Source organism: Ranitomeya imitator, chromosome 6 (assembly GCF_032444005.1).
Source record: "Ranitomeya imitator isolate aRanImi1 chromosome 6, aRanImi1.pri, whole genome shotgun sequence".
Taxonomy (NCBI): domain Eukaryota; kingdom Metazoa; phylum Chordata; class Amphibia; order Anura; family Dendrobatidae; genus Ranitomeya; species Ranitomeya imitator.
Window position 1 is genome coordinate 306,285,558 of NC_091287.1, and position 24,705 is coordinate 306,310,262.

Genomic DNA, 24,705 nt, shown 5'->3' on the forward strand with positions numbered 1-24,705 from the left:
ATTCACATTTGTTTCCATCAAACTGTTCTTTTAGCCTCATTTTTTTTTTATTTTCACAAGGGTAACAGGAGAAAATAGTGTAATTTCTCCTGAGTACACTAATACCCCATATGTGGTCGAAAACTACTTGTGAGGCACAGTGCAAAGGTCAGCAGTAATGTGAAAGATTTTGCTGGACTGGTTTGAGGGTGTCATGTCACATTGGTAGAGCCCTTGAGGTGCCAGGACAGCAGAATCCCCCATAAGTGACCCCATTTTACAAACTACACCTCTCAATGAACTACTCTAGGGGTGTAGTGATCATATTGACACCATGGGTGTGTCATAGAATATTATACCATTGGGCAGTGAGGAAATAAATTACATTTTTAGCACCAAAATTTAGTTTTAGCCTCAGATTTTACATTTTCACACAAGAAGTGGCACCAAAATTTGTCATACAATTTTTGAAAAATGTGGAAATACCCCATATGTAGCTGTACAGTACTACTTAGCCACACAGCTAGATTCGGGAGGGACAGAGAGCTATTTGGCTCCTAGAGTGCAGATTTTGCTAGAATAGTTGACAGACATCAAATACAGAGCCTCTTAGTGCTGGAAGAGCAGAATCCCCCTTAAGGGATCCCATTTTAAAATGTATACCCCTTTAGGAGTTTATCTACAGGTGTAATGATGATTTTGACTCCATGGATATTTTCCAGAAACAAGCAGCAGTGGATGTTCCTCACTACTTTCAAGGCCACACTCCCTGCAACAAAACAAACCTACTTCTCATCTCTCATATCCTCCCTGTCTCACAAACCTAAACAATTATTCAACAATTTCAATTCTCTCCTCCGTCCCCCAGCACTCCCTCCCTCTCCACTCATCTCGGCGGAAGACTTTGCCTCATTTTTCAAGCAGAAGCTTGAGAACATCAGAGACAATTTTGGCCCACAACCACCGGAGCCCTTCCTCCTAACTGCCCAGCCCTCCTCCTCCAAAACAAACTTCTCCACCATTACAGAAGATCGACTCTCCACTCTACTCTCAAGATCACAACTCACCACCTGTGCACTTGACCCTATCCTCAAAAAGCCCTCTCTTGACTCATCCTCTGCATCTAGTTATCGCCCCATATCACTTCTCCCCCATGCCTCAATACTACTGTAACAACATGTCCATCTTGAACTGTCTTCCCACCTCTCTTACTGCTCCCTCTTTGACTGCTTTCAATCTGGCTTCCGGCCACATCACTCCACTGAAACTGCCCTAAACTCATCAATGACCTATTACCTGCCAAAGCTAAGCGGCACTCCTCTGTCCTCCACCTCCTAGACCTGTCCTCTGCCTTTGACACAGGGGACCATTGCCTACTATTACAGACCCTCTCATGTTTTGGCATCACTGACTTGGCCCTATCTAGGATTTTGTCATACCTAACAGATCTGACATTCAGCGTCTCCCACACCACCTCTTCACCTAGCCCCCTGTCTGTCGGAGTCCCGCAAGGTTCAGTCCTAGGGCCTCTACTCTTCTCCATCTATACCTTTGGCCTTTGGGAGTCCCATGGTTTTCAGTATCATCTCTATGCCGACGACACAGATCTACATCTCTGGACCAGATATCATCACCCTACTAACCAGAATACCACAATGTCTGACTGCCATTTTATCCTTCTTCTCCGCTAGATTTCTAAAACTTAATATGGACAAAACAGAATTCCTCATTCCCCCATCTCACTTGACTCCCCCAACAGACCTATCCATTAAAGTAAAGGGCTGCCCACTCTCCCCAGTCCCACAAGCTCGCTGCCTAGGGGTAATCCTCGACACTGATCTCTCCTTCAAACCACATAGCCAAGCCCTTTCCACTTCCTGCAGACTCCAACTCAAAAATATTTCCCGGATCCATGCACTCATCTCCCGCCTTGACTACTGCAACCTCCTGCTCTGTGGCCTCCCCTCTAACACTCTCGCACCCCTCCAATCTATTCTAAACTCTGCTGCCCGACTAATCCACCTGTCCCCTCGCTATTCCCTAGCCTCTCCCCTCTGTCAATCCCTGCACTGGCTCCCCATTACCCAACGACTCCAGTTCAAAACCCTAGCCATGACATACAAAGTCATCCACAACCTGTCTCCTCCATACATCTGTGACCTCGTTTCCCGGTACTTACCTGCACGTAACCTCTGATCACAAGATCTCCTTCTATACTCTCCTCTTATCTCCTCTTCCCACAATCGCATACAAGATTTCTCCCTCTCGCATCCCCCATACTCTGGAACTCTCTACCACAACACATCAGACTCACACCTACCGTGGAAACCTTCAAAAAGAACACGAAGACCTACTTCTTTCGACAAGCCTACAACCTGCAGTAACCACCAATCGACCAAACCACTGCACAACAAGCTCTATCCTCACCTACTGTATTCTCACCCATCCCTTGTAGATTGTGAGCCCTCGCGGGCAGGGTCCTCTCTTCTTATGTACCAGTCGTGACTTGTATTAAGATTATTGTACTTGCCTTTCATTATGTATACCCCTCCTCACATGTAAAGCGCTATGGAATAAATGGCGCTATAATAATAAATAAATAATAATGTTGCTGAGCAAAAATTGCAAACTGCCACTGCAGTGCCCAGTACGTTGTAGTCAACAGTACGTTGTGGGGCCCAGTTCATGCTTCTGGAGACCAGCACTTTTAAACTAGGCGGACTCTCATAGCTATAGAAATACCAAACATATGGACACTAAATGTGCTTTAAGTTTAGGCACACTGTGGGGCTCAGAAGGAAGGGGGGCATTTGGATATGGGAGCACAGAAATTGCAGAGTTTCTTTTAGGAGGTGGGTGCGAGGAGCTACAGCACTTTTAGAGAGACTTTGTACTACCAGTAATGTGGAAGTCCGTACATTTCCATTGACAGATAGACCTTAATGGGGACTTGCTTTTTTTGTGGATTGAGTTGAAGCTTTTGTTGGGAACATTTTATATACCATTTGAGATCACAATTATCTGGCGCTCTAGGCTGAGCACTTAAATAGGGTTTACATCTAAATTTCCAAGTGATGGGATTTAAATGAAACTCACGAAGGATCCATTCACTATAATGAGGCAGCAGAGTTAGTAAGGACTCCATCTGGCCACTGTTCAGTCATGCCCTTCTTTTCAGAAGTGCACAAAATTGTGGTGGACTGTACTTTTATGCACGCCTAAAAAGACGGTCACCGCTGGATCGCAGTGCCTCCATCTGCCTTATTATAGGGAATCTTCTGCCAGGAGTTCCATCTGGATCACATATTTCAGAGACTTACATGGTTACCCCAGTTTAACTGTTCAGAAGAGTGCAGGATAAATGTAAGTCGAGCTTGCGATCTTTGGGAGAATTAAAAAAAAAAAAAAAAAATCAACAGCAGGTGAAGAATTGGCTTCATTTTTCTAAGCCATTCATCATGCAGAATAAGTGATTAGATGACTTTGTTCTTTGAGTCAGTGTAATTACAGGGATACCAGTCAAAGCCAGGAGGCCCCCGCTCATCCATTAATGCCATGTTGTGGTGACCTCCAGGAACATGGCCGCCGGGCCGATGGCAGCCTGGCCGGGGGCAGCGCGTGCTCAGATTCAGATCTCGGCAACAAGATCTCGGGACGAGATCTCATTGCTGAGATTTGAATCTGAGCATGCGCCGGCCCGGAGGCCGTCTTCCCGGCGACCATGTTCCCAGAGGCAACCGCAACATAGCATTAATGGATGAGCTGGGGCATCCAAGCTTTGACAAAATGCCGGAGGAGCCCCCCACGGAGCACACAGACACCCGCTGACACTACCCCGGAGCACAACCTGCCACCACCACTGCAGAGCCCCGCCCCACCAGCCTGGGAAGGGAGGCTGCATCGGAACCACAGCCGCAGCCACAGGATTTGTAAGTATACTGCGATCATAAGACGCACCCCCATTTTCACAAAAAATTTTTGGGGAAAAAGTGCATCTTATAGTCCGAAAAATACAGTATACACCATGCTCCAAATTATTATGCAAATTATATTTTTCTCGGATTTTCCCAAATGGTCGATGCAAATGACAGTCAGTCTAATAAAAGTCATTACCCAATAGTATACATCAAATTTTATTGAAACCTCCCAATGATAACAGTATAATCTCCAAAATGAATAAAACCTCAAAATGCACTGTTCCAAATTATTAAGCACAATAGAATTTCTAAACATTTGATATGTTTTAAAGAACAGAAAATGCTCATTTGTTGAATTTGCAGCATTAGGAGGTCACATTCACTGAACAAAAAAGCTATTTAACTCCAAAACATCCTAAGAGGCCAAGTTACATGTTAACATAGGAACCCATCTTTGATATCATTTTCATAATTCTTGCATCCATTGAACTTGTGAGTTTTTGGAGAGTTTCTGCTTGTATTTCTTTGCATGAAGTCAGAATAGCCTCCCAGAGCTGCTGTTTTGATGTGAACTGCTTCGCACCCTCATAGATTTTTTGCTTGATGATACTCCAAAAGTTCTCTATAGGGTTGAGGTCAGGGGAAGATGGTGGCCTCACCATGAGTTTATCTCCTTTTATGCCCATAGCAGCCAATGACTCAGAGGTATTCTTTGCAGCATGAGATGGTGCATTGTAATGCATGAAGATGATTTTGCTCCTGAAGGCACGTTTCTGCTTTTTATACCATGGAAGAAAGTTGTGAGTCAAACTCTATATACTTTGCAGAGGTCATTTTCACACCTTCAGGAACCTTAAAGGGCCCTACCAGCTGTTTCCCCATGATTCCGGCCCAAAACATGACTCCTCCACCTCCTTGCTGACGTCGCAGGCTTGTTGGGATATGGTGGCCATCCACCAACCATCCATCTGGACCATCCAGGGTAGCTCGACACTCATCAGTAAACAAGACTGTTTGAAAATTAGTCTTCATGTATGACTGGGGCCACTTCAACCGTTTCTGCTTGTGAACACTGTTTAGGGGTGGCCGAATAGTAGGTTTATGAACCAAAGCAAGCCTTTGAAGGATCCTACACCTTGAGCTTTGAGGGACTCCAGAGGCACCAGCAGCTTCAAATATCTGTTTGCTGGTTTGTAATGGCTTTTTAGCAGCTGCTCTCTTAATCTGATGAACTAGCCTGGCAGAAACCTTCCTCATTATGCCTTATCAGCACGAACATGTCTGTGCTCAGATTCAGCCACAAATCTCTTAACAGCACGATGATCACGCTTAAGTTTTTGGGAAATATCTAATGTTGTCATCCTTTGACCAAGGCATTGCACTATTTGATGCTTTTCGGTAGATCCTTTTTCTTTCCCATGTTACTTGAAAACCTTTGGCCTGCTTAATAATGTGGAACATCATTTTTAAGTAGTTTTCCTTTCATTAGAATCACCTGGAAAACTAATTATCACGTGTTTAAGATTGATTTCAGTGATCCATTGAGCCCTGAGACACAATACCATCCATGAGTTTATTTGAAAAACAAAACAAATCTTTATGACACCAAAATCCAATTTGGACAATAATTTGGAACACGGTGTATGTGAAAAAAATAAAGAAAATATATACACTTGTGAGAATGTGGGTAATAAACTGTGGGGTCCACTTTTTGATGTTACCTCTTGTAAAACTGAGAAATTTGGGGATAGGGCAAGATTTTTGTAAGAAAAAATAAATAAATAAATAAAAATAACTTTTTATTGGTTGTTTCATTGCTGGTCTACTACTCTACAATTCTTATGCATTGCAAAATATTAGACCTATTACCCTTACACTGACAGGAAGCATGTCAGGTCCCGTTTACGGATAGCCCGAGCTCATCAAGGGTGCCATCGACAATGTGTGATCGCAATTGCAGGGTGCCAATAGAGACAAGTAGGGATCCTCCTCCTTCACATAAGCAGAGAAATGCCACTGTCAGCGTTAACAGTGGCATCACAGGGGTTCCATGGCCCTGATCAGTGCTAGCACCTACTGCAACCTTTTACAGTAGGGTGTCACCTATGATATATAGCGGACATACACTGATGATTTTGAGAGCCAGCAAAATCATTGTCGTACACAAACAGCAGTTTGCGAAAACGCACTCTACACTGTGCTGTACGTGCACCGCAGATGTTGGGAAAGGGTTATTTAGCTTTAATTTTTTAGGGTATTAACCTTAAAAAAATTAAAGCTAAATAACCCTTTCCCGACATCTGTTGTGCATGTACCCTAAAAAAATTAAAGCTAAATACGGTAACCCTTTCCAGACATCTGCTGTGCATGTACAGCACAGTGAAGAGTGTGTTTTCACAAACTACTGTTCGTAAAAACAGTAATTAAACCACTGTAATAGAAATAACATTTGGTGTATATATGTTAAATGTAAAAAATAGCAGTAACTTGATTTTACTCATGGTTATGAATTTGGCAATAACATATGTATACTTTTGATTTCTCCATTTTACCAATATTTGTTAATTTTTAAAGAAAACATTAGATTTTTTTTCTTCAATTGAATTGAATGTCCAAATGTCGTGTTATGATCTTTATTACATTGTATCAGGTCCTGTGTTTTATTGGTAGACAATCTAACAGACCTTGCCTTGGGCACATGGCACATTCGATTGTCTGTGAAGATGACCCATTGACACCAATGCTCTGTTAGACATGGCCTGGTAGGATGCCTACCTATAATTGGCATCACAATATCTGTAACAATTCTAATGATAAAAGTATATTTTTAATCTGCTAGATAAATACCACGAATAAGAAAACAATGAGAAATAATAAAAATTAGAGTATTGTGATACAAAGCCAAATAATTTTCATAATAAAAAGGGTTTCCATGCTGCAAAAGTAGTAAAACTTGAAAAAAAAATGTAATAATAATATAATAATAATAATTTTTATTTATATAGCGCCAACATATTCCGCAGCGCTTTACAAATTATAGAGGGGACTTGTACATACAATAGACATTACAGCATAACAGAAATACAGTTCAAAACAGATATCAAGAGGAGTGAGGGCCCTGCTCGTAAGCTTACAAACTATGAGGAAAAGGGGAGACACGAGAGGTGGATGGTAACAATTGCTATAGTTATTCGGACCAGCCATAGTGTAAGGCTTGGGTGTTCATGTAAAGCTGCATGAACCAGGTAATTAATTTTTTTTTTTTTTTTTTTTTTTTTTTAATATAGGCCACACAGGGATCGTTAGGTTAATGCATTGAGGCGGTAGGCCAGTCTGAACAAATGAGTTTTTAGGGCACGCTTAAAACTGTGGGGATTGGGGATTAATCGTATTATCCTAGGTAGTGCATTCCAAAGAATCGGCGCAGCACGTGTAAAGTCTTGGAGACGGGAGTGGGAGGTTCTGATTATTGAGGATGCTAACCTGAGGTCATCAGCGGAGCGGAGGGCACGGGTAGGGTGGTAGACTGAGACCAGAGAGGAGATGTAGGGTGGTGCTGAGCCATGGAGTGCTTTGTGGATGAGGGTAGTAGTTTTGTACTGGATTCTTGAGTGGATGGGTAACCAGTGTAATGACTGGCACAAGGTAGAGGCATCGGTGTAACGGTTGGTGAGGAATATGATCCTGGCAGCAGCATTCAGGACAGATTGGAGCGGGGAGAGTTTGGTAAGAGGGAGGCCGATTAGTAGAGAGTTACAATAGTCCAGACGAGAATGAATAAGTGAAACAGTAAGAGTTTTTGCAGAGTCGAAAGTAAGAAAAGGGCGAATTCTAGAAATGTTTTTGAGATGCAGGTAAGAAGAGCGAGCCAGTGATCGGATGTGGGGGGTGAATGAAAGGTCAGAATCAAGGATGACCCCAAGGCAGCGGGCATGTTGCTTTGGAGTAATGGTGGAACCGCAAACGGAGATGGCAATGTCAGGCAAAGGTAGGTTAGTAGAGGGAGAAAACACGAGGAGTTCAGTTTTTGACAGGTTTAGTTTCAGATAGAGGGAGGACATGATGCTAGAGACAGCGGTAAGACAATCACTGGTGTTTTCTAATAAGGCAGGCGTGAGATCAGGAGAAGAAGTGTATAGTTGGGTGTCGTCAGCATAGAGATGGTACTGGAAGGCAAATCTACTGATTGTTTGTCCAATAGGGGCAGTATACAAAGAGAAGAGGAGGGGGCCTAGGACTGATCCTTGAGGAACCCCAACAGTAAGGGGAAGGTGAGAGGAGGAGGAACCAGCGAAACATACAGTGAAGGATCGGTCAGAGAGATAGGAGGAGAACCAGGAGAGAACGGTGTCCTTGAGGCCGATGGAGCGGAGCATAGTGAGGAGGAGCTGATGATCCACAGTATCAAATGCTGCAGAGAGATCCAAGAGAATTAGCATGGAGTAGTGACCATTAGCTGTTAGTAGGTCATTAGAGACTTTAGTGAGGGCAGTTTCAGTAGAGTGTAAAGAGCGGAAACCAGATTGAAGAGGGTAAATAAAAACTCACTGTCATTGCACTAACCCACAAAACAAAATTAAAATGTTATACTTACAGATTAGGAAATAAGGCAACATTTAAAATGGGTGAAAAAAATGCAATAAATGACGGTACATTTTTTCTCCAACTGGAGGGTGTCTGAATTGACGCCCATCTCAGAGTCTGAAAGCACTGATCTAATGTATGTCCAGCTTCACAAACTGGGTGGAAACCTAATAAGCAATGCACTTTGTATTGTGATCAACAGGTTTTTCAACATCTGTTTAATGCACATAGCCTGGTATAAAACTCTTCCTACAACGCAACAAAGCAACGCACGTTGACTGTACAAAGGCTGAAGATCCAAGTGTACTGAAATTAGATTGGAATCCAGATAATATATTTCGTGCAGCATTACTTGGGACTGAATAATCCAACATTAGAAAAGCATTTACAATTTACTAGACATTATGTAGAAAACTGTAAAGTGAGATATTAAAGTAATTCTATGATATAAAAGGTAAAATATACTAAAAAAAAATTAAAATGAAAAAAAACATTGGCAATGCAAACTACAATAAATGAGGCCAGGGATTAGAATAGTCATTTTTATATAATGTATGCATTTCAAGGATCTACCACTGTTGCAAAGAAATGGAATTAGAGCATGTTATTTTCTAATGTTGGTTTTCTATGGATTAACCCCTTAACGTCCAATGACGGGGAGAGTCCGTCAATGGATTCCCTCCGGCAATGAGTCTATATCTTTTCCGGCACATGACAGCTGATCTGATCAGCTGACATGTGCCCCTATGAGCCACGGGTGGGATCTAGCTGTTAACATGTTAAATGCCACTGTCAAATTTTGACAGCGGCATTTAACATGCACACGCAGGAAGTGCGTCATAACCTCCATCGGAGACCATGTCACATGACCGCGAGCCGCCGATGAGTTGGCATGACAACCCCAGGGTCAGCAGGAGACCCCTGTGGTCGTCATAGCCGTATAGATGTGCGCCAAAAGTGAGCATATCTGCTTCATAGAACAGAGCTGCAGCCTTGCTCTATGTAGCAAAAGCGATTGGATGATCGCAGCTTCTAGTCTCCCATGGGGACTATTGCAGCAAGTAAAAAGTAAAGAAAACTTTAAAAATATTTAAAAAGTTCAAATCACCCCACTTTCGCCCATTCAAAATAAAAGAATAAAAAAATATATATATACATATTTGGTATCGCTGAGTTCAGAATCATCCGATCTATCAATATATAAAAAGAATTAATCCAATCGGTAAACCTAGACATGTTTGGTGTCTGTGAACTCGTAATGACCTGGAGAATCATAATGGCAGGTCATTTTTAGCATTCAGTGTACATGGTAAAAAACAATCCAAAAAACAATTGTGGAATTGTACGTTTTTGCAATTTCACCACATTTGGATTTTTTTCCAGTTTTCCAGTACATGATATAGTAAAATCAATGGTGTCATTCAAAATTGCAACTTGCCCCGCAAAAAGCAAGCTCTCACATGGCCATATTGATGGAAAAATAAAAAAGTTATGGCTATGGGAAGAAGGGGAGCAAAGGGGTTAAGCAATAATGATCTTTGCGTTGTAATGTTTGTAACCACTTTTCAATTATATAGGTAGGACATAATTGTGTTGAATGGAAACGGATCAAATTCATTAAACAAGCAAGGTGAAAATTAAAGGTTTTCCAGATCAGAAAACTTGTTATAATCCTGCATGGAGGCAGCATAGAGTGGCACATAACCACAGGAACGCTTGTGCCATGTTAGCGGCTCTGAGCACATAATTCTGCCTTGTTTATGAAGGAAAATGCTACATACAAGGTGGTTTGTTGGTTTCAACAAGCAAGGCTGATACACTATGTTATGCCTCTTTCACACAATAGTGTCCTGTATGTGTGGTGACAATTTTCACACACAGACACATTCAAATGGGTCTGTGCACATGTCAGTGTGTTTCCATGGACCATGAGCAAAATATCCTGACACGTCAGTTTCTTAACAACAGCCCGGGCCACAAAACGTCCCTCTACAGGGCAAGTGGGAAGAGTCGTGCAAAGTGCCAAAACTGAGGGATATTCTTGTTTTTTATTTTAGTTTTTTCAATTACAGGAGATGTTGGCTTCAATGGAATGGGTGTTAGGCGAGTATAACTGTTTACTTTTAAATAAAAATGGAAAAGTGTTTTGTTTTGATTTAACCCCTTTACCCCCAAGGGTGGTTTGCACGTTATGGACCGGGCCAATTTTTACAATTCTGCCCACGGTCCCTTTATGAGGTTATAACTCTGGAACGCTTCAATGTATCCCAGTGATTTTGACATTGTTTTCTTGAGACATATTGTACTTAATGTTAGAGGTAAAATTTCTTTGATATTACCTGCGTTTATTTGTGAAAAAAATGGAGATTTGGCGAACATTTTGAAAATTTCGCAATTTTCCAACTTTCAATTTTTATGCCCTTAATTCACAGAGATATGTCACACAAAATACTTAATAAGTAACATTTCCCACATGTCTACTTTACATCAGCACAATTTTGGAACCAAAATTTGTTTTTGTTAGGGAGGTATAAGGGTTAAAAGTTGATCAGCAATTTCTCATTTTTACAACATTTTTTTTTTTAGGGACTACATCACATTTGAAGTCATTTTGAGGGGTCTATATGATAGAAAATACCCAAATGTGACACCATTCTATAAACTGCACCCCTCAAGGTGCTCAAAACCACTTTCAAGAAGCTTATTAACCCTTCAGGTGTTTCACAGGAATTTTTGGAATGATTAAAAAAAAAAATGAACATTAACTTTTTTTCACAAAAAATTCACTTTAGATCCAATTTGTTTTATTTTACCAAGGATAACAGGAGAAATTGGAACCCAAAAGTTGTTGTTCAATTTGTCCTGAGTACACTGATACCTCATATATAGGGGTAAACCACTGTTTGGGCGCATGGCAGAGCTCGGAAGGGAAGGAACGCCGTTTGACTTTTCAATGTAAAATTGACTGGAATTGAGATGGGACGCCATGTAGCGTTTGCAGAGCCCCTGATGTGCCTAAGCATTGAAACCTCCCACAAGTGACACCATTATGGAAAGTAGACCCCCTAAGGAACTTATCTAGATGTGTGGTAAGCACTTTGACCCACCAAGTACTTCACAGAAGTTTATAATGTAGAGCCACAAAAATTAGTTTTTAGCCCCCAGTTTTGTATTTTCCCAAGGGTAACAGGAGAAATTGGACCCAAAAGTTGTCCAATTTGTCCTGAGTACGCTGATACCCCATATGTGGGAGAAAACTACTGTTTGGGCGCATGGCAGAGCTTGGAAGGGAAGGCGCGCCATTTGGAATGCAGACTTAGATGGAATGGTCTGCAGACATCACATTGAGTTTGCGGAGCCCCTGATGTACCTGAACAGTAGAACCCCCCCACAAGTGACACCATATTGGAAACTAGATCTCCCAAGGAACTTATCTAGATGTGTTGTGAGAACTTTGAACCCCCAAGTGTTTTACTACAGTTTATAATGCAGAGCCGTGAAAATAAAAAATCATTTTTTTCCCACAAAAATGATTATTTAGCCCCCCAAATTTTTATTTTCCCAAGGGTAACAAGAGAAATTGGACCCCAAAAGTTGTTGTCCAATTTGTCCTGAGTACGCTGATACCCCATATGTTGGGGTAAACCCCTGTTTTGGCACACAGAAGAGCTCGTTAGGGAAGGAGCACTGTTTTACTTTTTCAACGCAGAATTGGATGCCATGTCACGTTTGGAGAGCCCCTGTTGTGCCTAAACAGTGGAAAACCCCAATTCTAACTGAAACCCTAACCCAAACACACCCTTAACCAAACCCCTAACCACACCCCTAACCCAAACATGCCCCTAACCCTAATCCCAACCACATCCCTAACCCCAACACACCCCTAACCCTAATCCCAACCCTAACCACACCCCTAACTCCAACACACCCCTAACCCTAATCCCAACCATAACCCTAACCACACCCCTAACCCTGACACACCCCTAACCCCAACCGCAAATGTAATCCAAACCCTAACCCTAACTTTAACCCCAACCCTAACTGTAGCCCCAACCCTAACTGTAGACCCAACCCTAACCCTTACTTTAGCCCCAACCCTAACTTTAGCCCCAACCCTAACTGTAGCCCCAACCCTAATCTCAACACTAACCCTAATCCCAAACCTAACTTTAGCCCCAACCCTAACTTTAGCCCCAACCCTAATCTCAACACTAACCCTAATCCCAAACCTAACTTTAGCCCCAACCCTAACTTTAGCCCCAACCCTAACTGTAGTCCCAACCCTAACCCTAACTGTTGCCCCAACCCTAACCGTTGCCCCAACCCTAACCGTTGCCCCAACCCTAATTTTAGCCCCAACCCTTTATGATTGGCAGCTGTCACACACTAAAAGACACTTTTTATTGCAAAAAATAGTTTTTGTGTCTCCAAATTTTGAGAGCTATAATTTTTCCATATTTTGGTCCACAGAGTCATGTGAGGTCTTGCTTTTTGCGGGACGACTTGATGGTTTTATTGGTACCATTTTCAGGCACGTGACTTTTTTAAATCGCTTTTTATTCAGATTTTTGTGAGGCAGAATGAACAAAAACCAACAATTCGTGAATTTCTTTTGGGGGGGGGGGGTGTTTATACCGTTCCATGTTTGATAAAATTGATAAAGCAGTTTTATTCTTCAGGTCAGTACGATTACAGCGATACCTCATTTATATAATGTTTTTATGTTTTGGCGCTTTTATGCGATAAAATAGGTTTTATATAAAAAAAAAATTATTTTTGCATCGCTTTATTCTGAGGACTATAACTTTTTTATTTTTTTGCTGATGATGCTGTATGGCGGTTCATTTTTTGCAGGACAAGATGATGTTTTCAGCGGTACCATGGTTATTTATATCTATCTTTTTGATCGCGTGCTATTCCACTTTTTGTTCGGCAGTATGATAATAAAGCGTTGCTTTTTGCCTCTTTTTTTTTTTTTTTACGGTGATAACTGTAGGGGTTAACTAGTGGGACAATTTTATAGGTCGGGTCGTTACGGACGCGGCGATACTAAATGTGTGTAGTTTTTTTTTTTTTTTTAGACAAAGAAATGTATTATTTGGAACAATTTTTTTTTTACACTTGTAAATATATTTTTTTTTTTACTCCTTTACATTGCCCCGGGGGGAACATCACATTATAGTGACAGATCGCGGATCTGACACTTTGCAATGCACTGTGTCAGATCAGCGATCTGACAGGCACAGCAGGGAGGCTTCCCGGCACCTGCTCTAAGCAGTCACATGGAAGCCACCTCCCCGCAGGACCCGGAAGGCCCCATGTGGCCATTTTGGATCCGGGCCTGCAGGGAGGAGGAGGTAGAAGACCTTCAGAGCAACGCGATCACATCGCGTTGCTCCGCGGGTCTCAGGGAGGCACGCAGGGACCCTCCTCCCTGCGCGATGCTTCCCTATGCCGCTGGAACGCTGCGCTCATGTCTGATTGCAGTGTTCAGGGGGTTAATGCGCCCGGAGCGGTCCATGACCCCTCCTGGCACATAGTGCCAGATGTCAGCTGTGATAATCAGAGGACACCCGGCAGCGATCGGCCGCGCTCCCTCAGTGAGCGCGGCTGATCGCATATGATGTACTATCCCGTCGAGGGTCAGATAGGCCCAGATAACCTCGAGGGGATAGTACGTCTACGGTCAGAGAGGGGTTAAAATAAAGGACTGTATAATTGATGTGTGTTTACCATACAACCATAGGTGGTTTTTATATACGCCTTTCCATTACTAATCCGTGGGTTTGAGGTCACCAGATTATACAAAGGTGACATCAACTCCAAAAATATTACCCCACTTGCCACCACTACAGGGCAAGAGGGAAGTATCTAATAGATGTGCCTTTTCTGGGTGGCTGCAGGCTGCTATTTTTAGGCTGAGGGGGTCAATATCCATGGCCCCTTACCAGCCTGAGAATACCAGTCCCCAGCTGTATGCTTTAGCAAGGCTGTTTGTCAAAAAAGGAGGGGAACCCACTCGATTTTTATTAAATTATTTATTTAAATATAAAAAAAAACCTGTGGGGACCCTTCTATTCTTTATAACCAGCCTTGCTAATGCTGACAGCTGAGGGTTGCAGTCTGCAGCTGTCAGTTTTGCCTGGCTAGTTATCAAAAATTCAGGGGAACCCACGCCAATTTTTTTTTTTTTTTTATAGCGCAGGCGAGAGCCGATGAATACTCCCATCTGCCGCCTGCTCTCATTGTTATCCCTTGAATATAACGCTTAACATTCTCCACTGCTCGCATGGATCAATGACAGAGCAGGGGAGAATGATGACAGCGCTATCTGTACAGCTGCTTCCCAGATGCCGGTACGTGTGGTACTCATACGACACACAGGTGGCACCCGGTTGCCACACGTATGCAACAAGTATTACTCACAATGGCACTGATATCTCTAGGACGTGTGAAACTAGCCTTATGCCTAGAGGGGGACTAGTAAAAAAAGAACAAAAGACAGCGATACAATAATCAGAGAAATTGCCAAAAGGAGGGTTCATACTGCATAATTTTCATGCAAATTATAGTGCACAGTACACAAAATGTGTCAAATCCAACAGCTAACCATCTCACATACTTTACAATAAGATAAAGCAACACTGCCATTTAAATGGTTGTAGAAAAAAAAAGATACAATTGTGAATTTAAAATCCACATTGTGGAAAAAAGTATGGTGGTGGGTAGCCAAACACATAATAGCTCCATTATATGGGGGTATGGGGGTATTTAGCATGCTGAACCATGGCAGTTCAAACTACAAATCTGAGGGTCAATGTTGGATTTCTGCATAAGATTCTCTTGCAAACAAATGTGCAGACAATAGATGTCCATGTCAACATATCTATAGTGTCAAGCACAGCTTATGTCAGTAAGAATTATTATTAAACAATATTACTAATCATCGATAAGCAGAAGTGTTGATTATGACATGTCCAGCCCGAAATAAGAAGAAAAAAAATTGCCATACACAAGAATTTATTCTGATGAGTTTGTTAGGCATGATTTCTTACCTTTTCCATTTACAGTTAATGTTGATGCTGTGGTAACAGTCAACGGCAACTGAATTTGTGGCACTAGTGATGGTGGTCTTGGTCTGCTTCCCATTCGAGCCCTTTCTGCCCCCGGTCCCAGTAAAGCTCCAACTGGTTTCTCAGCAGTTACCTCTGGTGCTACTGAATCCTGTTCTTGTTCAATATGGTTTAGCTTTTCTCCAGGTACATTTTGAAATCCATCTACTGAATTCCTGTTTTTCATTGGACTTTTTGGTACAAGAATTTTGATACCCGATCTAGAAAGGTCCATATTTTTCCTTATTGGAAGTAATTGAGAAGGACTTTTGCGTAACTTTGGACTGGTAGAATGTTGAGCATTTTTTGAGTCACCATCCTTATTAAGAGTCAAAGATTTTGGTGACGCTCTTGATAAGGAACTATGAGTTGACCTGGAGATTTGCTTTCTGGCATTATTAGGAGATGTCCGATTTGATTTTGATATCGTGTTGTTGTCCTTTGGCTTTTCACTGTGTCTTCTATTGAATTCAAGAATATATTCCTCACAGTTTACTAGATGTTGCTCTGGTTCCCAGGTATCATCACCACTGTCATATCCTTTCCAGTGCACCAAATATTCAACTTTACCTTTTTTATTTTTCCTTTTGTCAACAATTCGTTCCACCTAAAAATAAATTCAATACAATTCGATTCATTCAGGATATACAAACAAGTTACTATACCTCACGTTATAAATAATACAATGAGTAAATAAATGAAATGGACAGATCAGAGAGGTGTGACAACAAAGATAATTACGGTATCCTGAAAGGTGCACTTTACATCAATTCATTCATAAAAACTTAACGCAAAGGCGTAAATAAGTAACACAACACTACAAAGTCAATCTATTTTGGCTCACAAGAAACTTGACAAATTTAACAGCAGTTCCTAATTTCTGCAATGTATTAATAGAATTAAATGACAAATATCAAGTGTTGTCAGTATAATGTTACAAACAAAAAAAACCTAGCTAATATTAATAAAACAGAGAAAAGAAGAACTGGAATTGAATTGGAATTAACAGCATCCATAATCCGGCACTCAGGTTCCAGTGGAAAAACCTTGCTTTTATGCCAGAGTAAGAATTAGTAATCTGATTCAAAACGTGTCAGTAGTTTTATCCTCGGCTTTTATGCATACTTAATAAAAAGCTATGTTTTGTTCTAACTTTTTCCTAGAACCTGAGTGCTGGATTATGGATGCTACAATGTTCTACATGCTACCAGCAGTGCATGCTATAAAAAGTTACAGAAATAGGAGGGTTTGAGTATATGCTTTGCTGAAACCGATCTACTCCTGATATAGAAAAGGGATATAATGCAGCCATGATTACAGAGTACTAGCAACATATAACAGAAAGATGCATTAAACATTTTGATAAATATAACCACTACATATCAATTATATTATTAATTGAACAATTACAATGTTATACATTTGCAATCACAATAAGCTAGGCAAGTTATAGTCACCCTTCCAATTAGATTCTGAACTTTAAATTTCCAAAGTTGACTAAAAGGTTTGTATCACAAGTTTAGGAAACCTAGGTAACTAGCTAGCAAAACTAAACATTATAACAAACATTTACAACCAATAAGACTTAGTTCACACCTGCGTAAGAGACTGTTCAAAGGTTCTGTCACAGATAATAATAATAATAATAATAATAATAATAATAATAATTTCATATTTGATGGTAAAAATACTTGTATTTTTGCTGTATACTAATTCTAAATTGTATTGACATTGGCTTGGTTTTTTACCATACTTCCTCTCTACTCTCTACATTTTGCTGACTACTCAATGTCAACTCTTAGCAATTTTTGTTGCTTATCTGAAGGCCTCTATAAAAAAAAAAAAAAATACTAGTTGACTTAAAACTTTTTCAAAATCAATTTCAGAAAAAGCCATTTCGTACAATATGAGATTAAAAATATATGCTGTTGGAGAGAAGACTGTTGTATTTTTTCCTATAGTACTGATTTTTTTTAAAGTAGCCAAGAATGCCCATAAACATTAGACAAACCTCTGTCTAACCGATCAATGTTGGATGGATCAGCTGATCATCCAATATGTTTGTCGGTGTCTTGACTGTCCAATGGCAGCAGATGTTAGTGGAATGAAGGGCCAAGGTGTGCTGGATTTTAACTCAACCAATCTTTTGTTTCATGGAAGTTAGCGGCCACAATCAGTGCCCAATAGTGGCTTTTTCACCTTTCTGTACTGAAAACACATGCAAATTCAGCCAACCCAAGAGTGTTGAATGCACACGTGGAGGGAGGGGGGATGACGGAATAAGCTATGAAATAAGCATACAGTGTGACTTCAGCTTTTACTGCAGCTGTCCTCAATTTTATATATGTACAGTGGGGAAATTAAGTATTTGATACACTGCTGATTTTGGAAGTTTTCCCACCTATAAAGAATGGAGAGGTCTGTAATTTTTATAGTAGGTGCACTTAAACTTTGAGAGACAGAATCTAAAAAAAAAATCCAGAAAATCACACTATCATTTTTACATAATTAAATTACATTTTATTGCATGAAATAAGTATTTGATCACCTACTATCCAGCAAGAATTCTGGCTCTTACAGACCTGTTAGTTTTTCTTTAAGAAGCCCCCTTACTCTGCACTCATTACCTGCATTAATTGCACCTGTTTGAACTCATTACCTGTATAAAGTCACGTGTCCACACAATCACTCTCCAACCTCGCCACCATGGCCAAGACCAAAGAGATGCCTAAGGACACCAGGGACAAAATTGTAGACCTGCACAAGGCTGGGATGGGCTACATGCAAGAGGCAAGCTGCTTGGTGAGAAGCCAACACCTGTTGGCACAATTATTAGAAAATGGAAGAAACACAAGATGACTGTCAATCTTTCTCGATCTGGGGCTCCACGCAAGAACTCGCCTCATGGGGTAAGGATGATACTGACAAAGCTCAGGAATCAGTCCAGAACTAAACGGGAGGACCTGGTCAATGGCATGAAGAGAGCTGGGACCACTGTCTCAACTATTACCATTAGTAACACACTTTGCTGTCATGGATTAAACGCTGCAGGGCACACAAGATCCTGCTGCTCACGACAGCACATGTCCAGGCCCATTTGAAGTTCACCAATGACCATCTGGATGATCAAGAGGAGGCATGGGAGAAAGTTGTGTGGTCAGAGGAGACCAAAATTGAAGTTTTTGGTATCAACTCTACTCGCGGTGTTTGAAAGAAGAAGAATGAGTACAACCCCAACAACACCGTCCATTCCATTAAGCATGGTGAGGATAACATCATACTTTGGGGGTGCTTTTCTGCAAGGGGGACAGGACAACTGCACCATATTGAAGGAAGAATGGATGGGGTCATGCATCGTAAGATTTTGGCCAACAACCTCTTCCCTCAGTAAGAGCATTGAAAATGTGTCGTGACTGGGTCTTCCAGCATGACGATGACCCGAAACACACAGCCAGGGCAACTAAGCAGGGTCTCAGTAAGACAAATGTCAAGGTGCAGGAGCGGCCTAACCAGTCTCCAGACAAGAACCCAATAGAAAAACCTTTGGAGGGATCTGAAACTCAATGTTGTCCAGCAACAGCCATGAAACCTGAAAGATCTGGAGAAGAATGTATGAAGGTGTGAGCCAAAATCCTTGCTGCAGTGTGTGCAAGCTTGGTGAAGAACTACAGGAAACCTAATTAAATACAAAAAATTAAATAAATTCTGTAAAAAGCAAATCAAGGCAGCAAAGATTGAGACAGAGAGACTCATTGCCAGGGAGAGTAAAAATAATCCCAAAATATTCTTTAACTACGTAAATAGTAAGAAACTAAAAAATGATAGTGTTGGCCCCCTTAAAATTAGTCTGGGTGAAATGGTGGATGAGGATGAGGAAAAAACCAATATGCTAAATGACTTTTTTCATCAGTATTTACACAAGAAAATTCCATGGCAGATAATATGATCAGTGATAACAAAAATTCCCTATTAAGTGTCACCTGCTTAACCCAGCAGGAAGTATGTCGGCGTCTAAAAATCACTAAAATTGACAAATCTCTGGGCCCCCGAGTACTGCAGGAACTAAGTACAGTCATTGATAGACCAGTATTTTTAATCTTTAAAGACTCCATAATAACAGGGTTTGTACCACAGGACTGGCGTATAGCAAATGTGGTGCCAATATTCAAAAAGGGGACAAAAACTGAACTCGGTAATTATAGGCCAGTAAGCTTAACCTTTACTGTGGGTAAAATCCTGGAGGGCATTCTAAGGGATACTATACTGGAGTATCTGAAGAGGAATAACCTCATGACCAAATATCAGCACGGGTTTACAAGGGACCGTTCAGGTCAGACTAATGTGATCAGCTTCTATGAAGAGGTAAGTTCCGGACTGGATCAAGGGAACCCAATGGACGTAGTGTATATGGACTTTTCAAAAGCTTTTGATATAGTGCCACACAAAAGGTTGATACATAAAATGAGAATAATGGGGGTAGGGGAAAATATGTGTAAGTGGGTTAAGAGCTGGCTCAGTGATAGGAAACAAAGGGTGGTTATTAATGGAGCACACTCGGATTGGGTCGGGGTTAGCAGTGGGGTACCACAGGGGTCAGTATTGGGTCCTCTTCTTTTTAACATATTTATTAATGACCTTGTAGGGGGCATTCAGAGCAGAATTTCAATATTTGCAGATGACACTAAACTCTGCAGGGTAATCAATACAGAGGAGGACAATTTTATATTACAGGATGATTTATGTAAACTAGAAGCTTGGGCTGATAAATGGCAAATGAGCTTTAATGGGGATAAATGTAAGGTCATGCACTTGGGTAGAAGAAATAAGATGTATAACTATGCGCTTAATTCTAAAACTCTGGGCAAAACCATCAATGAGAAAGACCTGGGTGTATGGGTGGATGACAAAGTCATGTTCAGTGGCCAGTGTCAGGCAGCTGCTACAAAGGCAAATAAAATAATGGGATGCATTAAAAGAGGCATAGATGCTCATGAGGAGAACATAATTTTACCTCTATACAAGTCACTAGTTCGACCACACTTAGAATACTGTGCACAGTTCTGGTCTCCGGTGTATAAGAATGACATAGCTGAACTAGAGCGGGTGCAGAGAAGAGCGACCAAGGTTATTAGAGGACTGGGGGGTCTGCAATACCGAGATAGGTTATTACACTTAGGGCTATTTAGTTTGGAAAAACGAAGACTAAGGGGTGATCTTATTTTAATGTATAAATATATGAGGGAACAGTACAAAGACCTTTCTGCTGATCTTTTTAATCATAGACCTGAGACAGGGACAAGGGGGCATCCTCTACGTCTGGAGGAAAGAAGGTTTAGGCATAATAACAGACACAGGTTCTTTACTGTAAGAGCAGTGAGACTATAGAACTCTCTGCCGTATGATGTTGTAATGAGTGATTCATTACTTAAATTTAAGAGGGGATTGGATACCCTTCTTGAAAAGTATAATGTTGCAGGGTATATATACTAGATTCCTTAAAAGGTCGTTGAACCAGGGAACGAGTCTGATTGCCGTATGTGGAGTTGGGAAGGAATTTTTCCCCAAAGTGGAGCTTACTATTTGCCACATGGGTTTTTTTTTGCCTTCCTCTGGATCAACATGTTAGGGCATGTTAGGTTAGGCTATAGGTTGAACTAGATGGACTTAAAGTCGTCCTTCAATCTTAATAACTATCTGCATCTGAGAAGCCCATGAGTATGACTTGCCACCAGGACTAGAGCATTGAGGCTCCTCCACTAAAGGTACCGTCACATTAAGCGACGCTGCAGCGATATAGACAACAATGCCGATCGCTGCAGCGTCGCTGTTTAGTCGTTGTGTGGTCGCTGGAGAGCTGTCACACAGACAGCTCTCCAGCGACCAACGATGCCGGAGCAGGGCCGCGCTTAGTAACCCGATGTTTACCGTGGTTACCATTGTAAATGTAAAAAAAAAAAAAACACTACATACTTACATTCCGGTGTCTGTCACGTATCAGCACTGCACTGTATAAGCACCGTCCGTAAAGCAGAGCAGTGACGTCACCGCTGTGCTCTGCTTTACGGCCGGCCGGCGCTGATACAGTGCAGGGAAGCTGACGCCGGGGACGCGACAGACACCAGAATGTAAGTATGTATTTTTTTTTTTTTACATTTACAATGGTAACCAGGGTAAATATCGGGTTACTGAGCGCGGCCCTGCGCTTAGTAACCTGATGTTTACCCTGGTTACAAGTGAACACATAGCTGGATCGGCGTCACACACGCCGATTCAGCGATGTTAGCGGGTGATCCAGCGACGAAATTAAAGTTCCAGACTTTCAGCTCCGACCAGCGATGTCACAGCAGGATCCTGATCGCTGCTACGTGTCAAACACAACGATATCGCTATCCAGGACGCTGCAACATCACGGATCGCTATCGTTATCGTTCTAAAGTTGCTCAGTGTGAAGGTACCTTAACATATGAGGCATTACCTGCTCCCGAACAATCACAGAAGCAAGCAGATTTTGCCCTTAAGGATCTTTTATCTACATGTCACCTCTGCAGTGTATTACCGAGCCCAACACCATCCTCCTCTGACAACATCATACTCTTGGCACCCCATCTTGTTACCAAGTCTTGTTCATGTCAGACTCCACTGACATTTGCTTTTGTGAGGGGAAAGGCCTTGAGATCCAGAAATACAACCACATTATCCCTCCAGAGAGAAGTGACTGCAGCGCCACTCCACAGCTTCTTTCACTCCCATGAAATGGAATAACCACAATTCCACCCCACTCCCGGCTTAAGATCAATTTCAGGGTGGAGATAAAAACTGTGGTCACTTCTCCCTGCTTCTACTGCCGGAAAGGCTACTGCCAACCGTGCCAGTTTTGAGGCTGCTGCTAGTGGCTTCCACATTTTTAGAAAAGGTATGTTTTTTGTCCTTTCACAATAGCGCATGAAAAACATAAAAATAATTAAGATGAATCATAGATTACAGAGTAAGTGTTGCTTTAGTTTTTATTTTTAAAAAAAATCAACTGTACACAACTAAATAAATACCTTTGCCATTTATGTTACCAGGGAAATCTGCTTTTTTCCATTCCTAAACTGATCATTCATTTTCAAACTTCTCAATGCTGGGTTAAAATCTGTATTCAATGAAGGCAGTTTTACACTAGCGGGGAAGGAATTTTATAAATAGGGGGGTAGTGTCTTTATTATTTTGCAAAAAAAAAAACTGCTGTTGCCAAGTTATTTTGAGTGCATTAGGGGAGCACACGTCACATTGTTGGTGACGTTCGCTATTCTTTTGTAAAAAAAAAAATTATTTGTGTCGAGTAAAGTTTTAGCGAGTGCATTAGGGGAGAGTGTATGTCAAATTGTTGGCGACGTTTGTTTTTCTTTTGTAAAAAATAATTATTTGCATCAGATACATTTATAGGAAGGGCATTAGTGTAGTGAACTTTTTTTATACAATTTTTTTTTTTATATATATATCTGTTTTTTCTTTTCAGTTTTTCTTCTGAGTGTTTCCTCTACATTTTTTCTCTGTTTTTATAATAAATACAGCTCTGGAAAAAATTAAGAGACCACCACATCAAAACCCTGTCATGGGCAGCCCAATCTCCAGACCTGAACCCCATTGAAAATCGCAACTAGGACAATTCGTCACTGCCTGCAGAAGGACCTGCAATGATGCCGCCGACCAGCTTCAGTTGATAAATTGCTTCTCTTGACACTTCCAGATCTCTAGCTACAGCAATCACGGAATCCCCCTTCTCGAGCAGAGTCAAGGCACGGGATTTCTCTTCCATTTTAAGCTTCTTTCGACCCATTGTGGGAGATAATAAAAGACTGCCTAATAGCAAAACTGGCTGAGCTGCACATAACCAATCAGAGTGCAGCTTTCGCTTTACTAGAGAAGTGAAAACAGAGCGTTGATTGGTTGATATTTGCAACAAAGCCAGCTTTAATATTAGACAGTTTTTTTATTATCTCCCCCATTGTGTACACTTTTAAAAAGTGAAATTATGATGTGGATTTTATATGTAAAGTTTTTTTTTTGCTGCGCAAGTGTAAAGATTTTTTTTGCCGACACTGTAGATATTGGTCCCCCTGACAGAGACGGATGGGCATAATTCAAACAATGTCTTCTATTGAGATAAGTTACCTATTTTATGGGTTATATACCAGTATGTTCTCCTGAAGAACCAACCGATTGGGGAAACCGATGTTGAATAATATACATGCTGGCTTTCTCTTGATATGTAATATGTATGGGGAAAATATTTCACAAATGAATGAACTATGAGCTGTAAATATGCTGGCTTTCTTTTGATATGTATGAGGTATATATCTCCTAAATGAGTGACTTGTGGGTAATGGCCCTGAATGGATAATTTGTTAACCCCATTTTTTGGTCATTTTTTTGGTACCTTTATGGTTACATACAATCCTGGATTTCTATTGGGGAAAGGTGAAATGGGGATATTTAATACCTTATAGTTTTGGTTTACTATCGTGATGCATATAATAAGAGATTATTCAAAATATGCACAGTGCCTTTTTTCCACACCTGATATGGTTTTTACCTGTGTAGTGCAGATACTCAATTAAACACTATACAATATATGATAGTATATGGTGCAGGTAACAAGAAATTATTTATCCCTGCACCTCCCCCCCCCCCCCCCCCTTTTCTGCCTCATTTGATATTATTTGTGTCTGGGAATATGTGCAATCTATATCTGCCTCTGTAAAACTCTTTGTATATATGATTTCGGTGTCTGTTGTTGGGCTCACTATAATGTACCTCCTTCTCTGATATATTGCACGTGCCATATGGTATATCAGAAGTAGGGTACTGGTACAATACTGATATCTCTCTTTGTGCACTCTGTCTTTAGAGGGCTTTATAGGGAAGGGTAGGGAGAGTCATTGCTGAGCGGGGGCGACAATGAGCAGGTTGAAGGGTGCCAACCTCAGCTGGTAGGAAGGGAATCCATAGTGATTTATTAGGGTGATTTTTCCCTGTAAAAGTTTTCTACCTACTTTTGTACAGACCCATATTACCGTATTTTTCGGACTATAAGACGCACCGGACGATAAGACGCACCCCAAATTTGG

The 24,705-nt window shown here is 41.2% G+C and overlaps 1 protein-coding gene across 2 annotated transcripts in view; it reads right to left on the reverse strand.

Annotated features, from left to right (window-relative positions):
• The window catches only part of CDYL (chromodomain Y like), a 91,329-nt gene that overhangs the window by 26,728 nt on the left and 39,896 nt on the right, over nucleotides 1-24,705 (reverse strand). The window contains exon 2 of one of the 2 annotated variants that reach the window (XM_069730716.1): nucleotides 15,536-16,199. The exons of the other annotated variant lie outside the window; for it this stretch is intronic. Within the exon in view, the coding sequence (XP_069586817.1) occupies nucleotides 15,536-16,199 (664 nt within the window). The remainder of the gene's footprint in view (nucleotides 1-15,535; nucleotides 16,200-24,705) is intronic. 2 annotated transcript variants of the gene reach the window in all.